The 21253-nt window shown below is 57.0% G+C and overlaps 2 protein-coding genes across 3 annotated transcripts in view; one reads left to right on the top strand and one right to left on the bottom strand.

The window, feature by feature from the left end:
- asic1c (acid-sensing (proton-gated) ion channel 1c) overlaps nt 1–21253 on the bottom strand; it is a 537225-nt gene that overhangs the window by 105203 nt on the left and 410769 nt on the right. The gene's annotated exons all lie outside the window — the stretch shown is intronic.
- LOC147114494 (uncharacterized) overlaps nt 1–21253 on the top strand; it is a 74517-nt gene that overhangs the window by 6703 nt on the left and 46561 nt on the right. Inside the window, exon 3 of the mRNA XM_085992203.1 lies at nt 2516–3062. Within this exon, the coding sequence (XP_085848329.1) occupies nt 2516–3062 (547 nt within the window). The remainder of the gene's footprint in view (nt 1–2515; nt 3063–21253) is intronic.

Below are 21253 nucleotides of genomic sequence, written 5' to 3'. Positions count from 1 at the left end.
CCAATCTCTCCTCATATGTCATTCCTGCCATCCCAGGTATCAGCCTGGTGAATCTTCGCTGCACTCCTTCTATGGCAAGAACATCCTTCTTCAGATAAGGTGACCAAAACTGCACACAATACTCAAGATGTGGTCTCACCAAGGCCCTGTACAACTGCAGCAAGACATCTTTGTTCCTGTACTCGAACCCTCTTGCTACGAAGGCCAACATACCATTTGCCTTCTTAACCGCCTGCTGCACCTGCATGCTTACCTTCAGCGACTGGTGCACAAGGACACCCAGGTCTCTTTGCACTTCCCCTTCTCCCAATCTATTGCCATTCAAATAATAATCTGCCTTCCTGTTTTTGCCACCAAAGTGGATAACCTCACAATTATCCACATTATAGTGCTTTTGCCATGTTTCTGCCCAATCACCCAACCTGTCCAAATCATCCAGGAGTTTCTCGGCATCCTTCTCGCAGCACACACGCCCACCCAGCTTTGTGTCGTCTGCAAATTTGGAGATATTTCATCCAATTCTGGAGTTTAGAAAAGTAAGAGGTGACTTGACTGAAACATATAAGATCCTGAGGGGGTCTGGACAGGGTAGATGTGGAGAGGATGTTTCCTCTTGTGGGAGAATCTAGAACTAGGGGTCACTGTTTAAAAATAAGGGGTCGCCCATTTAAGACAGAGATGAGGAGAAATTTTTTCTCACAGAGGGTCGTGAGTCTTTGGAACTCTCTTCCTCAGAGGGCGGTGGAAGCAGAGTCTTTGAATATTTTTAAGGCAGAGGTAGATAGATTCTTGGTAAGCAAGGGGGTGAAAGGTTATCGGGGGTAGGCGGGAATGTGGCATAATCAGATCAGCCATGATCTTATTGAATGGCGGAGCAGGCTCGAAGGGCCGAGTGGCCTACTCCTGCTCCTAATTCGTATGTTCGTATGATGCATTAAGGGGAAGCTCGATAAGCACATGAAGGAGAAAGGAATAGGATATGTTGACAGGGTGAGATGAAGAGCGGTGGGAAGAGGTACATGTGGAGCATGAACACTGGCACAGACCTGTGGGGCCGAATGGCCTGTTTCTGTGCTGTAAATTCTTTTTAATTCTATGTAAAACAGTTTCCAGGCCAATGGTTTATTTGTGAAGTGTGGAACTGATGAACACAAAGCAGGAAGGCCATAGCGGTGGCTCTCATGCCCGATACCACTCTGCCTCTGCATCTCCTATAAACCCAGCTCTTTGACCAAACTGTAATCACCCCTCCTACTATCTCCTCAACCATTTTTTTTTCTTCTTTCACTTAGCGATGTTTTTCTACGTTAGAGGAGGTATAGTTGTGGGTTTAAATTAAATTGCTGAGTTAGCGGGTGTTAGACAGGACAAGGGCTGATTCATGCATCAGACGCCACACTTCAATTAAAGGATCGTAAAAAAAAATGTGTTTTTTAAAAATTAAAATGAAAGACAATCATTGCTGCTGTTTTCTCTGATGCTGGGAGGAGCCAATCTACTGCATGTCAGACTTGGCCCAGTGGGCAGCACTCTCTCCTCTGAGTCGGAAGGTCGTGGGTTCAAGTCCCACTCCAGAGGCTTGAGCCCTTAATCCAGGCTGACACTCCAGCACAGTGCTGAGGGAGCGCCGCACTGTCGGAGGGGCAGTGCTGAGGGAGCGCCACACTGTCGGAGGGGCAGTGCTGAGGGAGCGCCGCACTGTCGGAGGGGCAGTGCTGAGGGAGCGCCGCACTGTCGGAGGGGCAGTGCTGAGGGAGCGCCGCACTGTCGGAGGGGCAGTGCTGAGGGAGCGCCGCACTGTCGGAGGGGCAGTGCTGAGGGAGCGCCGCACTGTCGGAGGGGCAGTGCTGAGGGAGCGCCGCACTGTCGGAGGGGCAGTGCTGAGGGAGCGCCGCACTGTCGGAGGGGCAGTGCTGAGGGAGCGCCGCACTGTCGGAGGGGCAGTGCTGAGGGAGCGCCGCACTGTCGGAGGGGCAGCACTGAGGGAGCGCCGCACTGTGGGAGGGGCAGTACTGAGGGAGCGCCGCACTGTCGCAGGGGCAGTACTGCGGGAGCGCCGCACTGTCGGAGGGGCAGTACTGAGGGAGCGCCGCACTGTCGGAGGGGCGGTACTGAGGGAGCACCGCACTGTCGGAGGGGCAACCAAGGGTCAACCCTCGGCGCTCCGTCCCTCCGCCCACTCCAACACAGAAACAGGCCATTCAGCCCAAATAGTCCATGCTAGTGTTTATGCTCCACTCGAGCATCCTCCCAGCCCTCTTCATCTAAACCTTTGAACATATCCTTCTATTCCTTTCTCCCTCATGTGTTTATCTAGCTTCCCCTTAAAGGCATCTATACTATTCGCCTCAATGTTCTCACCACTCTCTGGTTAAAGAAGTTTCTCCTGAATGCCTGTTGGATTTATTAGTGACTGTTGTATATTCATGTTGACCTGACTTTGCTCCCGCTGGCTGCGGCCTGACCTGCCTCCGGTCTCGATGGCTCACTTTGCCTTTTCACACTCTTCCCTCAGATCAGGCTGCCGTCGGGAGACTCGCTGCGGGAGCGATTCCGGGAGGAAGACACACTGCAGAGCGTGCGGGACTACGTGGCACGGCGATGCCCCGAGCTCCAGGCCATCGCTCTTCTCCAGGGTTTCCCGAAGAGGCGTTTCACGGACACCGACCTGGGAAGCACGTTGGGAGCTCTGGGACTGAGCCCCAACGCCACACTGTGCGTGCGGAACGAGCAGCGGACAGCTGCGCCCCCGCTGGGCCTGCCGCCGGGCGCCTATGCGCTGACTGCGCCCAGCGTTCCCGCCGAGGGACTCCCCACAGAGCGCGGCACGCCGGAGCGGCCAGCCGGAGCGCCCGAGGCCGAGCACCGCTCGCGACCGAGGTCCCCTGGCCAGCGAGCCTGGGGGCGAGGGGAAGCGCTGGGGTACAGGGTGACGGCCGGCGGGCCAGCTCACAAGACGGAGGAAGCGCGATCCGTCCCTGGGCGTGTGCACCAGCCGGACCTGAGGAATGTCGGGATACCGGAACTAATGGAATCTCCGTCACGGTCAACACACTTCTGGGGTAAGAGCGTCGCGAGGCTCTGGTATCTGGTGATCCCTTTTGTACATCGGCAGCTCCGGGGACAGTGTCGGCGCACTGACCTCATCCCATTGCCACCGTAACAGTAGTGGCATCTTCAGCAAATCTTGCACTCAAAGGTGCTAGATACAGAGTAAAGCTCCCTCTACACTGTCCCATCAAACACTCCCAGGGCAGGTACAGCATGGGTTAGATACAGAGTAAAGCTCCCTTTACCCTGTCCCATCAAACACTCTCAGGGCAGGTACAGCACGGGTTAGATACAGAGTAAAGCTCCCTCTACACTGTCCCATCAAACACTCCCAGGGCAGGTACAGCACGGGTTAGATACAGAGTAAAGCTCCCTCTACACTGTCCCATCAAACACTCCCAGGGCAGGTACAGCACGGGTTAGATACAGAGTAAAGCTCCCTCTACACTGTCGCATCAAACACTCCCAGGGCAGGTACAGCACGGGTTAGATACAGAGTAAAGCTCCCTCTACACTAATCCATCAAACGCCTCATCCTCAGAAAACGCCCCTTCCTGCTGAAACATGCCTCTTTGCCATGTCCCGCACCTGTCGACCTCTGAGACTGGCAACTTTTTGTAATGCGGCCCATTCCCAAATCACGGCAGCAAGTAGGTTGAGAGTTCGAAGCGAGTAGACTTTGATGGCGTCTCTGAGCTGAGCGTCCGGTCCCCGGCGCACCCAGCTCTTTGCTCGGAGACACGCTAATCCCGCAGGGCTTGTCTTTGCTCGGAGACACGCTAATCCCGCAGGGCTTGTCTTTGCTCGGAGACACGCTAATCCCGCAGGGCTTGTCTTTGCTCGGAGACACGCTAATCCCGCAGGGCTTGTCTTTACTTGGAGACACGCTAATCCCGCAGGGCTTGTCTTTGCTCGGGGACACGCTAATCCCGCAGGGCTTGTCTTTGCTCGGGGACACGCTAATCCCGCAGGGCTTGTCTTTACTCGGAGACACGCTAATCCCACAGGGCTTGTCTTTGCTCGGGGACACGCTAATCCCGCAGGGCTTGTCTTTGCTCGGAGACACGCTAATCCCGCAGGGCTTGTCTTTACTCGGAGACACGCTAATCCCACAGGGCTTGTCTTTACTCGGAGACACGCTAATCCCACAGGGCTTGTCTTTGCTCGGAGACACGCTAATCCCGCAGGGCTTGTCTTTACTCGGAGACACGCTAATCCCACAGGGCTTGTCTTTGCTCGGGGACACGCTAATCCCGCAGGGCTTGTCTTTACTCGGGGACACGCTAATCCCACAGGGCTTGTCTTTGCTCGGGGACACGCTAATCCCGCAGGGCTTGTCTTTGCTCGGAGACACGCTAATCCCACAGGGCTTGTCTTTGCTCGGAGACACGCTAATCCCGCAGGGCTTGTCTTTGCTCGGAGACACGCTAATCCCGCAGGGCTTGTCTTTGCTCGGGGACACGCTAATCCCGCAGGGTTTGTCTTTGCTCGGGGACACGCTAATCCCGCAGGGCTTGTCTTTGCTCGGAGACACGCTAATCCCGCAGGGCTTGTCTTTGCTCGGAGACACGCTAATCCCGCAGGGTTTGTCTTTGCTCGGAGACACGCTAATCCCGCAGGGCTTGTCTTTGCTCGGAGACACGCTAATCCCGCAGGGCTTGTCTTTGCTCGGGGACACGCTAATCCCGCAGGGCTTGTCTTTGCTCGGAGACACGCTAATCCCGCAGGGCTTGTCTTTGCTCGGGGACACGCTAATCCCGCAGGGCTTGTCTTTGCTCGGAGACACGCTAATCCCGCAGGGCTTGTCTTTGCTCGGAGACACGCTAATCCCGCAGGGCTTGTCTTTGCTCGGAGACACGCTAATCCCGCAGGGCTTGTCTTTGCTCGGAGACACACTAATCCCGCAGGGCTTGTCTTTGCTCGGGGACACGCTAATCCCGCAGGGCTTGTCTTTGCTCGGAGACACACTAATCCCGCAGGGCTTGTCTTTGCTCGGGGACACGCTAATCCCGCAGGGCTTGTCTTTGCTCGGAGACACGCTAATCCCGCAGGGCTTGTCTTTACTCGGAGACACGCTAATCCCACAGGGCTTGTCTTTGCTCGGAGACACGCTAATCCCGCAGGGCTTGTCTTTACTCGGAGACACGCTAATCCCGCAGGGCTTGTCTTTGCTCGGAGACACGCTAATCCCGCAGGGCTTGTCTTGGAGACACGCTAATCCCGCAGGGCTTGTCTTTGCTCGGGGACACGCTAATCCCGCAGGGCTTGTCTTTGCTCGGAGACACGCTAATCCCGCAGGGCTTGTCTTTGCTCGGGGACACGCTAATCCCGCAGGGCTTGTCTTTGCTCGGGGACACGCTAATCCCGCAGGGCTTGTCTTTGCTCGGAGACACGCTAATCCCGCAGGGCTTGTCTTTACTCGGAGACACGCTAATCCCGCAGGGCTTGTCTTTGCTCGGAGACACGCTAATCCCGCAGGGCTTGTCTTTGCTCGGAGACACGCTAATCCCACAGGGCTTGTCTTTACTCGGAGACACGCTAATCCCGCAGGGCTTGTCTTTGCTCGGAGACACGCTAATCCCGCAGGGCTTGTCTTTGCTCGGGGACACACTAATCCCACAGGGCTTGTCTTTACTCGGAGACACGCTAATCCCGCAGGGCTTGTCTTTGCTCGGAGACACGCTAATCCCGCAGGGCTTGTCTTTGCTCGGAGACACGCTAATCCCGCAGGGCTTGTCTTTGCTCGGAGACACGCTAATCCCGCAGGGCTTGTCTTTGCTCGGAGACACGCTAATCCCACAGGGCTTGTCTTTGCTCGGAGACACGCTAATCCCGCAGGGCTTGTCTTTGCTCGGAGACACGCTAATCCCACAGGGCTTGTCTTTGCTCGGAGACACGCTAATCCCACAGGGTTTGTCTTTGCTCGGGGACACGCTAATCCCGCAGGGCTTGTCTTTGCTCGGAGACACGCTAATCCCACAGGGCTTGTCTTTGCTCGGAGACACGCTAATCCCACAGGGCTTGTCTTTGCTCGGAGACACGCTAATCCCGCAGGGCTTGTCTTTGCTCGGAGACACGCTAATCCCACAGGGCTTGTCTTTGCTCGGAGACACGCTAATCCCGCAGGGCTTGTCTTTGCTCGGAGACACGCTAATCCCACAGGGCTTGTCTTTGCTCGGAGACACGCTAATCCCGCAGGGCTTGTCTTTGCTCGGAGACACGCTAATCCCGCAGGGCTTGTCTTTGCTCGGAGACACGCTAATCCCACAGGGCTTGTCTTTGCTCGGAGACACGCTAATCCCGCAGGGCTTGTCTTTGCTCGGAGACACGCTAATCCCGCAGGGCTTGTCTTTGCTCGGAGACACGCTAATCCCACAGGGCTTGTCTTTGCTCGGAGACACGCTAATCCCACAGGGCTTGTCTTTGCTCGGAGACACACTAATCCCACAGGGTTTGTCTTTGCTCGGAGACACGCTAATCCCGCAGGGCTTGTCTTTGCTCGGGGACACGCTAATCCCGCAGGGTTTGTCTTTGCTCGGAGACACGCTAATCCCGCAGGGCTTGTCTTTACTCGGAGACACGCTAATCCCGCAGGGCTTGTCTTTGCTCGGAGACATGCTAATCCCACAGGGCTTGTCTTTACTCGGAGACACGCTAATCCCGCAGGGCTTGTCTTTGCTCGGAGACATGCTAATCCCGCAGGGCTTGTCTTTGCTCGGAGACACGCTAATCCCACAGGGCTTGTCTTTGCTCGGAGACACGCTAATCCCACAGGGCTTGTCTTTGCTCGGGGACACGCTAATCCCGCAGGGCTTGTCTTTGCTCGGAGACACGCTAATCCCACAGGGCTTGTCTTTGCTCGGGGACACGCTAATCCCACAGGGCTTGTCTTTGCTCGGAGACACGCTAATCCCACAGGGCTTGTCTTTGCTCGGGGACACGCTAATCCCACAGGGCTTGTCTTTGCTCGGGGACACGCTAATCCCGCAGGGCTTGTCTTTACTCGGGGACACGCTAATCCCGCAGGGCTTGTCTTTGCTCGGGGACACGCTAATCCCACAGGGCTTGTCTTTGCTCGGAGACACGCTAATCCCACAGGGCTTGTCTTTGCTCGGAGACACGCTAATCCCGCAGGGTTTGTCTTTGCTCGGAGACACACTAATCCCACAGGGTTTGTCTTTGCTCGGAGACACGCTAATCCCACAGGGCTTGTCTTTGCTCGGAGACACGCTAATCCCGCAGGGTTTGTCTTTGCTCGGAGACACGCTAATCCCGCAGGGCTTGTCTTTGCTCGGAGACACGCTAATCCCGCAGGGCTTGTCTTTACTCGGAGACACGCTAATCCCGCAGGGCTTGTCTTTGCTCGGAGACACGCTAATCCCGCAGGGCTTGTCTTTGCTCGGAGACACGCTAATCCCGCAGGGCTTGTCTTTACTCGGGGACACGCTAATCCCGCAGGGCTTGTCTTTGCTCGGGGACACGCTAATCCCACAGGGCTTGTCTTTGCTCGGAGACACGCTAATCCCACAGGGCTTGTCTTTGCTCGGAGACACGCTAATCCCACAGGGCTTGTCTTTGCTCGGAGACACGCTAATCCCGCAGGGTTTGTCTTTGCTCGGAGACACGCTAATCCCGCAGGGCTTGTCTTTGCTCGGAGACACGCTAATCCCGCAGGGCTTGTCTTTACTCGGAGACACGCTAATCCCGCAGGGTTTGTCTTTGCTCGGAGACACGCTAATCCCGCAGGGCTTGTCTTTGCTCGGGGACACGCTAATCCCGCAGGGTTTGTCTTTGCTCGGAGACACGCTAATCCCGCAGGGCTTGTCTTTACTCGGAGACACGCTAATCCCGCAGGGCTTGTCTTTGCTCGGGGACACGCTAATCCCGCAGGGCTTGTCTTTGCTCGGGGACACGCTAATCCCGCAGGGCTTGTCTTTGCTCGGGGACACGCTAATCCCGCAGGGCTTGTCTTTGCTCGGAGACACGCTAATCCCGCAGGGCTTGTCTTTGCTCGGGGACACGCTAATCCCGCAGGGCTTGTCTTTGCTCGGAGACACACTAATCCCGCAGGGCTTGTCTTTGCTCGGAGACACACTAATCCCGCAGGGCTTGTCTTTGCTCGGAGACACACTAATCCCACAGGGTTTGTCTTTGCTCGGAGACACGCTAATCCCGCAGGGCTTGTCTTTGCTCGGAGACACGCTAATCCCGCAGGGCTTGTCTTTGCTCGGGGACACGCTAATCCCGCAGGGCTTGTCTTTACTCGGAGACACGCTAATCCCGCAGGGCTTGTCTTTACTCGGAGACACGCTAATCCCGCAGGGCTTGTCTTTACTCGGGGACACGCTAATCCCGCAGGGCTTGTCTTTACTCGGAGACACGCTAATCCCGCAGGGCTTGTCTTTACTCGGAGACACGCTAATCCCGCAGGGCTTGTCTTTGCTCGGAGACACGCTAATCCCGCAGGGCTTGTCTTTACTCGGAGACACGCTAATCCCACAGGGTTTGTCTTTGCTCGGAGACACGCTAATCCCGCAGGGCTTGTCTTTGCTCGGAGACACGCTAATCCCGCAGGGCTTGTCTTTACTCGGAGACACGCTAATCCCGCAGGGCTTGTCTTTGCTCGGAGACACGCTAATCCCGCAGGGCTTGTCTTTGCTCGGAGACACGCTAATCCCGCAGGGCTTGTCTTTACTCGGAGACACGCTAATCCCGCAGGGCTTGTCTTTGCTCGGAGACACGCTAATCCCGCAGGGCTTGTCTTTACTCGGGGACACGCTAATCCCGCAGGGCTTGTCTTTGCTCGGAGACACGCTAATCCCGCAGGGCTTGTCTTTGCTCGGAGACACGCTAATCCCGCAGGGCTTGTCTTTGCTCGGAGACACACTAATCCCGCAGGGCTTGTCTTTGCTCGGAGACACGCTAATCCCGCAGGGCTTGTCTTTGCTCGGAGACACACTAATCCCGCAGGGCTTGTCTTTGCTCGGGGACACACTAATCCCACAGGGCTTGTCTTTGCTCGGAGACACGCTAATCCCGCAGGGCTTGTCTTTACTCGGAGACACACTAATCCCGCAGGGCTTGTCTTTACTCGGAGACACACTAATCCCGCAGGGCTTGTCTTTACTCGGAGACACGCTAATCCCGCAGGGCTTGTCTTTACTCGGAGACACACTAATCCCGCAGGGCTTGTCTTTGCTCGGAGACACACTAATCCCGCAGGGTTTGTCTTTGCTCGGAGACACGCTAATCCCGCAGGGCTTGTCTTTACTCGGAGACACGCTAATCCCGCAGGGCTTGTCTTTGCTCGGAGACACGCTAATCCCGCAGGGCTTGTCTTTACTCGGAGACACGCTAATCCCGCAGGGCTTGTCTTTACTCGGAGACACACTAATCCCGCAGGGCTTGTCTTTGCTCGGGGACACGCTAATCCCGCAGGGCTTGCCTTTGCTCGGAGACACACTAATCCCGCAGGGCTTGTCTTTGATCGGGGACACGCTAATCCCGCAGGGCTTGCCTTTGCTCGGAGACACACTAATCCCGCAGGGCTTGTCTTTACTCGGAGACACGCTAATCCCGCAGTGCTTGTCTTTGCTCGGAGACACGCTAATCCCGCAGGGCTTGTCTTTGCTCGGAGACACGCTAATCCCGCAGGGCTTGTCTTTGCTCGGAGACACGCTAATCCCGCAGGGTTTGTCTTTGCTCGGAGACACGCTAATCCCGCAGGGTTTGTCTTTGCTCGGAGACACGCTAATCCCACAGGGCTTGTCTTTGCTCGGAGACACGCTAATCCCGCAGGGTTTGTCTTTGCTCGGAGACACGCTAATCCCGCAGGGCTTGTCTTTGCTCGGAGACACGCTAATCCCGCAGGGCTTGTCTTTGCTCGGAGACACGCTAATCCCACAGGGCTTGTCTTTGCTCGGAGACACGCTAATCCCGCAGGGCTTGTCTTTGCTCGGAGACACGCTAATCCCGCAGGGTTTGTCTTTGCTCGGAGACACGCTAATCCCGCAGGGCTTGTCTTTGCTCGGGGACACGCTAATCCCGCAGGGCTTGTCTTTGCTCGGAGACACGCTAATCCCGCAGGGTTTGTCTTTGCTCGGGGACACGCTAATCCCGCAGGGTTTGTCTTTGCTCGGAGACACGCTAATCCCGCAGGGCTTGTCTTTGCTCGGAGACACGCTAATCCCGCAGGGCTTGTCTTTGCTCGGGGACACGCTAATCCCGCAGGGTTTGTCTTTGCTCGGAGACACGCTAATCCCGCAGGGCTTGTCTTTGCTCGGAGACACGCTAATCCCGCAGGGCTTGTCTTTGCTCGGAGACACGCTAATCCCGCAGGGCTTGTCTTTGCTCGGAGACACGCTAATCCCACAGGGCTTGTCTTTGCTCGGAGACACGCTAATCCCACAGGGCTTGTCTTTGCTCGGAGACACGCTAATCCCACAGGGCTTGTCTTTGCTCGGAGACACGCTAATCCCGCAGGGCTTGTCTTTGCTCGGAGACACGCTAATCCCGCAGGGCTTGTCTTTGCTCGGAGACACGCTAATCCCGCAGGGCTTGTCTTTGCTCGGAGACACACTAATCCCGCAGGGCTTGTCTTTGCTCGGAGACACGCTAATCCCGCAGGGCTTGTCTTTGCTCGGAGACACGCTAATCCCGCAGGGCTTGTCTTTGCTCGGGGACACGCTAATCCCACAGGGCTTGTCTTTGCTCGGAGACACGCTAATCCCGCAGGGCTTGTCTTTGCTCGGAGACACGCTAATCCCGCAGGGCTTGTCTTTGATCGGGGACACGCTAATCCCGCAGGGCTTGCCTTTGCTCGGAGACACACTAATCCCGCAGGGCTTGTCTTTGCTCGGAGACACGCTAATCCCGCAGGGCTTGTCTTTGCTCGGGGACACGCTAATCCCGCAGGGCTTGTCTTTGCTCGGAGACACGCTAATCCCGCAGGGCTTGTCTTTACTTGGAGACACGCTAATCCCGCAGGGCTTGTCTTTGCTCGGGGACACGCTAATCCCGCAGGGCTTGTCTTTGCTCGGAGACACGCTAATCCCGCAGGGCTTGTCTTTACTTGGAGACACGCTAATCCCGCAGGGCTTGTCTTTGCTCGGGGACACGCTAATCCCGCAGGGCTTGTCTTTGCTCGGGGACACGCTAATCCCGCAGGGCTTGTCTTTGCTCGGAGACACACTAATCCCGCAGGGCTTGTCTTTGCTCGGAGACACGCTAATCCCGCAGGGCTTGTCTTTGCTCGGAGACACGCTAATCCCGCAGGGCTTGTCTTTGCTCGGAGACACGCTAATCCCACAGGGCTTGTCTTTGCTCGGGGACACACTAATCCCACAGGGCTTGTCTTTGCTCGGAGACACGCTAATCCCGCAGGGCTTGTCTTTGCTCGGGGACACACTAATCCCACAGGGCTTGTCTTTGCTCGGAGACACGCTAATCCCGCAGGGCTTGTCTTTGCTCGGAGACACGCTAATCCCACAGGGCTTGTCTTTGCTCGGAGACACACTAATCCCACAGGGCTTGTCTTTGCTCGGAGACACGCTAATCCCGCAGGGCTTGTCTTTGCTCGGGGACACGCTAATCCCACAGGGCTTGTCTTTGCTCGGAGACACACTAATCCCACAGGGCTTGTCTTTGCTCGGAGACACGCTAATCCCGCAGGGCTTGTCTTTGCTCGGGGACACGCTAATCCCACAGGGCTTGTCTTTGCTCGGGGACACGCTAATCCCGCAGGGCTTGTCTTTGCTCGGAGACACGCTAATCCCACAGGGTTTGTCTTTGCTCGGAGACACGCTAATCCCACAGGGCTTGTCTTTGCTCGGAGACACACTAATCCCACAGGGCTTGTCTTTGCTCGGAGACACGCTAATCCCGCAGGGCTTGTCTTTGCTCGGGGACACGCTAATCCCACAGGGCTTGTCTTTGCTCGGAGACACACTAATCCCACAGGGCTTGTCTTTGCTCGGAGACACGCTAATCCCGCAGGGCTTGTCTTTGCTCGGGGACACGCTAATCCCACAGGGCTTGTCTTTGCTCGGGGACACGCTAATCCCGCAGGGCTTGTCTTTGCTCGGAGACACGCTAATCCCACAGGGTTTGTCTTTGCTCGGAGACACGCTAATCCCACAGGGCTTGTCTTTGCTCGGAGACACGCTAATCCCGCAGGGCTTGTCTTTGCTCGGAGACACGCTAATCCCACAGGGCTTGTCTTTGCTCGGAGACACGCTAATCCCGCAGGGTTTGTCTTTGCTCGGGGACACACTAATCCCGCAGGGTTTGTCTTTGCTCGGAGACACGCTAATCCCACAGGGTTTGTCTTTGCTCGGAGACACGCTAATCCCACAGGGCTTGTCTTTGCTCGGAGACACGCTAATCCCGCAGGGTTTGTCTTTGCTCGGGGACACGCTAATCCCACAGGGCTTGTCTTTGCTCGGAGACACGCTAATCCCGCAGGGCTTGTCTTTGCTCGGAGACACGCTAATCCCGCAGGGCTTGTCTTTGCTCGGGGACACGCTAATCCCACAGGGCTTGTCTTTGCTCGGGGACACGCTAATCCCGCAGGGCTTGTCTTTGCTCGGAGACACGCTAATCCCACAGGGTTTGTCTTTGCTCGGAGACACGCTAATCCCGCAGGGTTTGTCTTTGCTCGGGGACACGCTAATCCCGCAGGGCTTGTCTTTGCTCGGAGACACGCTAATCCCGCAGGGCTTGTCTTTGCTCGGAGACACGCTAATCCCGCAGGGCTTGTCTTTGCTCGGGGACACGCTAATCCCGCAGGGCTTGTCTTTGCTCGGAGACACGCTAATCCCGCAGGGCTTGTCTTTGCTCGGAGACACGCTAATCCCGCAGGGCTTGTCTTTGCTCGGGGACACGCTAATCCCGCAGGGTTTGTCTTTGCTCGGGGACACGCTAATCCCGCAGGGCTTGTCTTTGCTCGGAGACACGCTAATCCCGCAGGGCTTGTCTTTGCTCGGGGACACGCTAATCCCGCAGGGCTTGTCTTTGCTCGGAGACACGCTAATCCCGCAGGGCTTGTCTTTGCTCGGGGACACGCTAATCCCGCAGGGCTTGTCTTTGCTCGGAGACACGCTAATCCCGCAGGGCTTGTCTTTGCTCGGAGACACGCTAATCCCGCAGGGCTTGTCTTTGCTCGGAGACACACTAATCCCGCAGGGCTTGTCTTTGCTCGGGGACACGCTAATCCCGCAGGGCTTGTCTTTGCTCGGAGACACACTAATCCCGCAGGGCTTGTCTTTGCTCGGGGACACGCTAATCCCGCAGGGCTTGTCTTTGCTCGGAGACACACTAATCCCGCAGGGTTTGTCTTTACTCGGAGACACGCTAATCCCGCAGGGCTTGTCTTTGCTCGGAGACACGCTAATCCCGCAGGGCTTGTCTTTACTCGGAGACACGCTAATCCCACAGGGCTTGTCTTTGCTCGGAGACACGCTAATCCCGCAGGGCTTGTCTTTGCTCGGAGACACGCTAATCCCGCAGGGCTTGTCTTTACTCGGAGACACGCTAATCCCGCAGGGCTTGTCTTTGCTCGGAGACACGCTAATCCCGCAGGGCTTGTCTTTGCTCGGAGACACGCTAATCCCACAGGGCTTGTCTTTACTCGGAGACACGCTAATCCCGCAGGGCTTGTCTTTGCTCGGGGACACGCTAATCCCGCAGGGCTTGTCTTTGCTCGGAGACACGCTAATCCCGCAGGGCTTGTCTTTACTCGGAGACACGCTAATCCCGCAGGGCTTGTCTTTGCTCGGAGACACGCTAATCCCGCAGGGCTTGTCTTTGCTCGGAGACACGCTAATCCCACAGGGCTTGTCTTTACTCGGAGACACGCTAATCCCGCAGGGCTTGTCTTTGCTCGGAGACACGCTAATCCCGCAGGGCTTGTCTTTGCTCGGGGACACGCTAATCCCGCAGGGTTTGTCTTTGCTCGGAGACACGCTAATCCCGCAGGGCTTGTCTTTGCTCGGAGACACGCTAATCCCGCAGGGCTTGTCTTTGCTCGGAGACACGCTAATCCCGCAGGGCTTGTCTTTGCTCGGAGACACGCTAATCCCGCAGGGTTTGTCTTTGCTCGGGGACACGCTAATCCCGCAGGGCTTGTCTTTGCTCGGAGACACGCTAATCCCACAGGGCTTGTCTTTGCTCGGAGACACGCTAATCCCACAGGGCTTGTCTTTGCTCGGAGACACGCTAATCCCGCAGGGCTTGTCTTTGCTCGGAGACACGCTAATCCCACAGGGCTTGTCTTTGCTCGGAGACACGCTAATCCCACAGGGCTTGTCTTTGCTCGGGGACACGCTAATCCCGCAGGGCTTGTCTTTGCTCGGAGACACGCTAATCCCGCAGGGCTTGTCTTTGCTCGGAGACACGCTAATCCCACAGGGCTTGTCTTTGCTCGGAGACACGCTAATCCCGCAGGGCTTGTCTTTGCTCGGGGACACGCTAATCCCACAGGGCTTGTCTTTGCTCGGAGACACGCTAATCCCACAGGGCTTGTCTTTGCTCGGAGACACGCTAATCCCGCAGGGCTTGTCTTTGCTCGGAGACACGCTAATCCCACAGGGCTTGTCTTTGCTCGGAGACACGCTAATCCCGCAGGGCTTGTCTTTGCTCGGAGACACGCTAATCCCGCAGGGCTTGTCTTTGCTCGGAGACACACTAATCCCGCAGGGTTTGTCTTTGCTCGGAGACACGCTAATCCCGCAGGGCTTGTCTTTGCTCGGAGACACGCTAATCCCACAGGGCTTGTCTTTGCTCGGGGACACGCTAATCCCACAGGGCTTGTCTTTGCTCGGAGACACGCTAATCCCACAGGGCTTGTCTTTGCTCGGAGACACGCTAATCCCACAGGGCTTGTCTTTACTCGGGGACACGCTAATCCCACAGGGCTTGTCTTTGCTCGGAGACACGCTAATCCCACAGGGCTTGTCTTTGCTCGGGGACACGCTAATCCCACAGGGCTTGTCTTTGCTCGGAGACACGCTAATCCCACAGGGCTTGTCTTTGCTCGGAGACACGCTAATCCCACAGGGCTTGTCTTTGCTCGGGGACACGCTAATCCCGCAGGGCTTGTCTTTACTCGGGGACACGCTAATCCCGCAGGGCTTGTCTTTGCTCGGGGACACGCTAATCCCACAGGGCTTGTCTTTGCTCGGAGACACGCTAATCCCACAGGGCTTGTCTTTGCTCGGAGACACGCTAATCCCACAGGGCTTGTCTTTGCTCGGAGACACGCTAATCCCGCAGGGTTTGTCTTTGCTCGGAGACACGCTAATCCCGCAGGGCTTGTCTTTGCTCGGAGACACGCTAATCCCGCAGGGCTTGTCTTTACTCGGAGACACGCTAATCCCGCAGGGCTTGTCTTTGCTCGGAGACACGCTAATCCCGCAGGGCTTGTCTTTACTCGGGGACACGCTAATCCCGCAGGGCTTGTCTTTGCTCGGGGACACGCTAATCCCACAGGGCTTGTCTTTGCTCGGAGACACGCTAATCCCACAGGGCTTGTCTTTGCTCGGAGACACGCTAATCCCACAGGGCTTGTCTTTGCTCGGAGACACGCTAATCCCGCAGGGTTTGTCTTTGCTCGGAGACACGCTAATCCCGCAGGGCTTGTCTTTGCTCGGAGACACGCTAATCCCGCAGGGCTTGTCTTTACTCGGAGACACGCTAATCCCGCAGGGTTTGTCTTTGCTCGGAGACACGCTAATCCCGCAGGGCTTGTCTTTGCTCGGGGACACGCTAATCCCGCAGGGTTTGTCTTTGCTCGGAGACACGCTAATCCCGCAGGGCTTGTCTTTGCTCGGGGACACGCTAATCCCGCAGGGCTTGTCTTTGCTCGGAGACACGCTAATCCCGCAGGGCTTGTCTTTGCTCGGGGACACGCTAATCCCGCAGGGCTTGTCTTTGCTCGGAGACACGCTAATCCCGCAGGGCTTGTCTTTGCTCGGGGACACGCTAATCCCGCAGGGCTTGTCTTTGCTCGGAGACACGCTAATCCCGCAGGGCTTGTCTTTGCTCGGAGACACGCTAATCCCGCAGGGCTTGTCTTTGCTCGGAGACACGCTAATCCCGCAGGGCTTGTCTTTGCTCGGAGACACGCTAATCCCGCAGGGCTTGTCTTTGCTCGGGGACACGCTAATCCCGCAGGGCTTGTCTTTACTCGGAGACACGCTAATCCCGCAGGGCTTGTCTTTACTCGGGGACACGCTAATCCCGCAGGGCTTGTCTTTGCTCGGAGACACGCTAATCCCGCAGGGCTTGTCTTTGCTCGGAGACACGCTAATCCCGCAGGGCTTGTCTTTACTCGGGGACACGCTAATCCCGCAGGGCTTGTCTTTGCTCGGAGACACGCTAATCCCGCAGGGCTTGTCTTTGCTCGGAGACACGCTAATCCCGCAGGGCTTGTCTTTGCTCGGAGACACACTAATCCCGCAGGGCTTGTCTTTGCTCGGAGACACGCTAATCCCGCAGGGCTTGTCTTTACTCGGAGACACGCTAATCCCGCAGGGCTTGTCTTTACTCGGAGACACACTAATCCCGCAGGGCTTGTCTTTGCTCGGGGACACGCTAATCCCGCAGGGCTTGCCTTTGCTCGGAGACACACTAATCCCGCAGGGCTTGTCTTTGCTCGGGGACACGCTAATCCCGCAGGGCTTGCCTTTGCTCGGAGACACACTAATCCCGCAGGGCTTGTCTTTGCTCGGAGACACGCTAATCCCGCAGGGCTTGTCTTTGCTCGGAGACACGCTAATCCCGCAGGGCTTGCCTTTGCTCGGAGACACGCTAATCCCGCAGGGCTTGTCTTTGCTCGGAGACACGCTAATCCCGCAGGGCTTGTCTTTGCTCGGAGACACGCTAATCCCGCAGGGTTTGTCTTTGCTCGGGGACACGCTAATCCCGCAGGGTTTGTCTTTGCTCGGAGACACGCTAATCCCGCAGGGCTTGTCTTTGCTCGGAGACACGCTAATCCCGCAGGGCTTGTCTTTGCTCGGGGACACGCTAATCCCGCAGGGTTTGTCTTTGCTCGGAGACACGCTAATCCCGCAGGGCTTGTCTTTGCTCGGAGACACGCTAATCCCGCAGGGCTTGTCTTTGCTCGGGGACACGCTAATCCCGCAGGGCTTGTCTTTGCTCGGAGACACGCTAATCCCACAGGGCTTGTCTTTGCTCGGAGACACGCTAATCCCGCAGGGCTTGTCTTTGCTCGGAGACACGCTAATCCCGCAGGGCTTGTCTTTGCTCGGAGACACGCTAATCCCACAGGGCTTGTCTTTGCTCGGAGACACGCTAATCCCACAGGGCTTGTCTTTGCTCGGAGACACGCTAATCCCGCAGGGCTTGTCTTTACTCGGAGACACGCTAATCCCGCAGGGCTTGTCTTTGCTCGGAGACACGCTAATCCCGCAGGGCTTGTCTTTGCTCGGAGACACGCTAATCCCGCAGGGCTTGTCTTTACTCGGAGACACACTAATCCCGCAGGGCTTGTCTTTGCTCGGAGACACGCTAATCCCGCAGGGCTTGTCTTTGCTCGGAGACACGCTAATCCCACAGGGCTTGTCTTTGCTCGGGGACACGCTAATCCCGCAGGGCTTGTCTTTGCTCGGAGACACGCTAATCCCGCAGGGCTTGTCTTTGCTCGGGGACACGCTAATCCCGCAGGGCTTGTCTTTGCTCGGGGACACGCTAATCCCACAGGGCTTGTCTTTGCTCGGAGACACACTAATCCCACAGGGCTTGTCTTTGCTCGGGGACACGCTAATCCCGCAGGGCTTGTCTTTGCTCGGGGACACGCTAATCCCGCAGGGCTTGTCTTTGCTCGGGGACACGCTAATCCCGCAGGGCTTGTCTTTGCTCGGGGACACGCTAATCCCACAGGGCTTGTCTTTGCTCGGAGACACACTAATCCCGCAGGGCTTGTCTTTGCTCGCGGACACGCTAATCCCGCAGGGCTTGTCTTTGCTCGGAGACACGCTAATCCCGCAGGGTTTGTCTTTGCTCGGGGACACGCTAATCCCGCAGGGCTTGTCTTTGCTCGGAGACACGCTAATCCCGCAGGGCTTGTCTTTGCTCGGGGACACGCTAATCCCGCAGGGCTTGTCTTTGCTCAGAGACACGCTAATCCCACAGGGCTTGTCTTTGCTCGGAGACACGCTAATCCCGCAGGGTTTGTCTTTGCTCGGGGACACGCTAATCCCGCAGGGCTTGTCTTTGCTCGGAGACACGCTAATCCCGCAGGGCTTGTCTTTGCTCGGAGACACGCTAATCCCGCAGGGTTTGTCTTTGCTCGGAGACACGCTAATCCCGCAGGGCTTGTCTTTGCTCGGGGACACGCTAATCCCGCAGGGCTTGTCTTTGCTCGGAGACACGCTAATCCCGCAGGGTTTGTCTTTGCTCGGGGACACGCTAATCCCGCAGGGTTTGTCTTTGCTCGGAGACACACTAATCCCGCAGGGCTTGTCTTTGCTCGGAGACACGCTAATCCCGCAGGGCTTGTCTTTGCTCGGAGACACGCTAATCCCGCAGGGCTTGTCTTTGCTCGGGGACACGCTAATCCCGCAGGGTTTGTCTTTGCTCGGAGACACGCTAATCCCGCAGGGCTTGTCTTTGCTCGGAGACACACTAATCCCGCAGGGCTTGTCTTTGCTCGGAGACACGCTAATCCCACAGGGCTTGTCTTTGCTCGGAGACACGCTAATCCCGCAGGGCTTGTCTTTGCTCGGGGACACGCTAATCCCGCAGGGCTTGTCTTTACTCGGAGACACGCTAATCCCGCAGGGCTTGTCTTTGCTCGGAGACACGCTAATCCCGCAGGGCTTGTCTTTACTCGGAGACACGCTAATCCCGCAGGGCTTGTCTTTGCTCGGAGACACGCTAATCCCGCAGGGATTGTCTTTGCTCGGGGACACGCTAATCCCGCAGGGCTTGTCTTTGCTCGGAGACACGCTAATCCCGCAGGGATTGTCTTTGCTCGGGGACACGCTAATCCCGCAGGGCTTGTCTTTGCTCGGAGACACGCTAATCCCGCAGGGCTTGTCTTTGCTCGGAGACACGCTAATCCCGCAGGGCTTGTCTTTGCTCGGGGACACGCTAATCCCGCAGGGCTTGTCTTTGCTCGGGGACACGCTAATCCCGCAGGGCTTGTCTTTGCTCGGGGACACGCTAATCCCGCAGGGCTTGTCTTTGCTCGGGGACACGCTAATCCCACAGGGCTTGTCTTTGCTCGGAGACACGCTAATCCCGCAGGGTTTGTCTTTGCTCGGAGACACGCTAATCCCACAGGGCTTGTCTTTGCTCGGGGACACGCTAATCCCGCAGGGTTTGTCTTTGCTCGGAGACACACTAATCCCGCAGGGCTTGTCTTTGCTCGGAGACACGCTAATCCCGCAGGGCTTGTCTTTGCTCGGGGACACGCTAATCCCGCAGGGCTTGTCTTTGCTCGGGGACACGCTAATCCCACAGGGCTTGTCTTTGCTCGGAGACACACTAATCCCGCAGGGCTTGTCTTTGCTCAGAGACACGCTAATCCCGCAGGGCTTGTCTTTGCTCAGAGACACGCTAATCCCGCAGGGCTTGTCTTTGCTCGGGGACACGCTAATCCCGCAGGGCTTGTCTTTGCTCAGAGACACGCTAATCCCGCAGGGCTTGTCTTTGCTCGGAGACACGCTAATCCCACAGGGTTTGTCTTTGCTCGGAGACACGCTAATCCCGCAGGGCTTGTCTTTGCTCGGAGACACGCTAATCCCGCAGGGCTTGTCTTTGCTCAGAGACACGCTAATCCCGCAGGGCTTGTCTTTGCTCGGAGACACACTAATCCCGCAGGGCTTGTCTTTGCTCAGAGACACGCTAATCCCGCAGGGTTTGTCTTTACTCGGAGACACGCTAATCCCGCAGGGCTTGTCTTTACTCGGAGACACGCTAATCCCACAGGGTTTGTCTTTGCTCGGAGACACGCTAATCCCGCAGGGCTTGTCTTTGCTCGGGGACACGCTAATCCCGCAGGGCTTGTCTTTGCTCGGAGACACGCTAATCCCGCAGGGCTTGTCTTTGCTCGGAGACACGCTAATCCCGCAGGGCTTGTCTTTGCTCGGAGACACGCTAATCCCGCAGGGCTTGTCTTTGCTCGGAGACACGCTAATCCCGCAGGGCTTGTCTTTGCTCGGAGACACACTAATCCCGCAGGGCTTGTCTTTGCTCGGAGACACGCTAATCCCGCAGGGCTTGTCTTTGCTCGGAGACACGCTAATCCCGCAGGGCTTGTCTTTGCTCGGAGACACGCTAATCCCGCAGGGCTTGTCTTTGCTCGGAGACACGCTAATCCCGCAGGGCTTGTCTTTGCTCGGAGACACGCTAATCCCGCAGGGCTTGTCTTTGCTCGGAGACACGCTAATCCCGCAGGGCTTGTCTTTGCTCGGAGACACGCTAATCCCGCAGGGCTTGTCTTTGCTCGGAGACACGCTAATCCCGCAGGGCTTGTCTTTGCTCGGGGACACGCTAATCCCACAGGGCTTGTCTTTACTCGGAGACACGCTAATCCCACAGGGCTTGTCTTTGCTCGGGGACACGCTAATCCCGCAGGGCTTGTCTTTGCTCGGGGACACACTAATCCCGCAGGGCTTGTCTTTGCTCGGGGACACACTAATCCCGCAGGGCTTGTCTTTACTCGGAGACACACTAATCCCGCAGGGCTTGTCTTTGCTCGGGGACACACTAATCCCGCAGGGCTTGTCTTTACTCGGAGACACACTAATCCCGCAGGGCTTGTCTTTGCTCGGAGACACGCTAATCCCGCAGGGCTTGTCTTTGCTCGGGGACACACTAATCCCGCAGGGCTTGTCTTTGCTCGGGGACACGCTAATCCCGCAGGGCTTGTCTTTGCTCGCGGACACGCTAATCCCGCAGGGCTTGTCTTTGCTCGGAGACACGCTAATCCCGCAGGGCTTGTCTTTGCTCGGAGACACGCTAATCCCGCAGGGCTTGTCTTTGCTCGGGGACACGCTAATCCCGCAGGGCTTGTCTTTGCTCGGAGACACGCTAATCCCGCAGGGCTTGTCTTTGCTCGGAGACACGCTAATCCCGCAGGGTTTGTCTTTGCTCGGAGACACGCTAATCCCGCAGGGCTTGTCTTTGCTCGGAGACACGCTAATCCCACAGGGCTTGTCTTTGCTCGGAGACACGCTAA

This window comes from Somniosus microcephalus, chromosome 7 (assembly GCF_052327205.1).
Source record: "Somniosus microcephalus isolate GS21.2 chromosome 7, FLI_Smic_1.0, whole genome shotgun sequence".
Lineage (NCBI taxonomy): Eukaryota > Metazoa > Chordata > Chondrichthyes > Squaliformes > Somniosidae > Somniosus > Somniosus microcephalus.
This window is presented reverse-complemented; position numbering and strand designations above follow the sequence as displayed.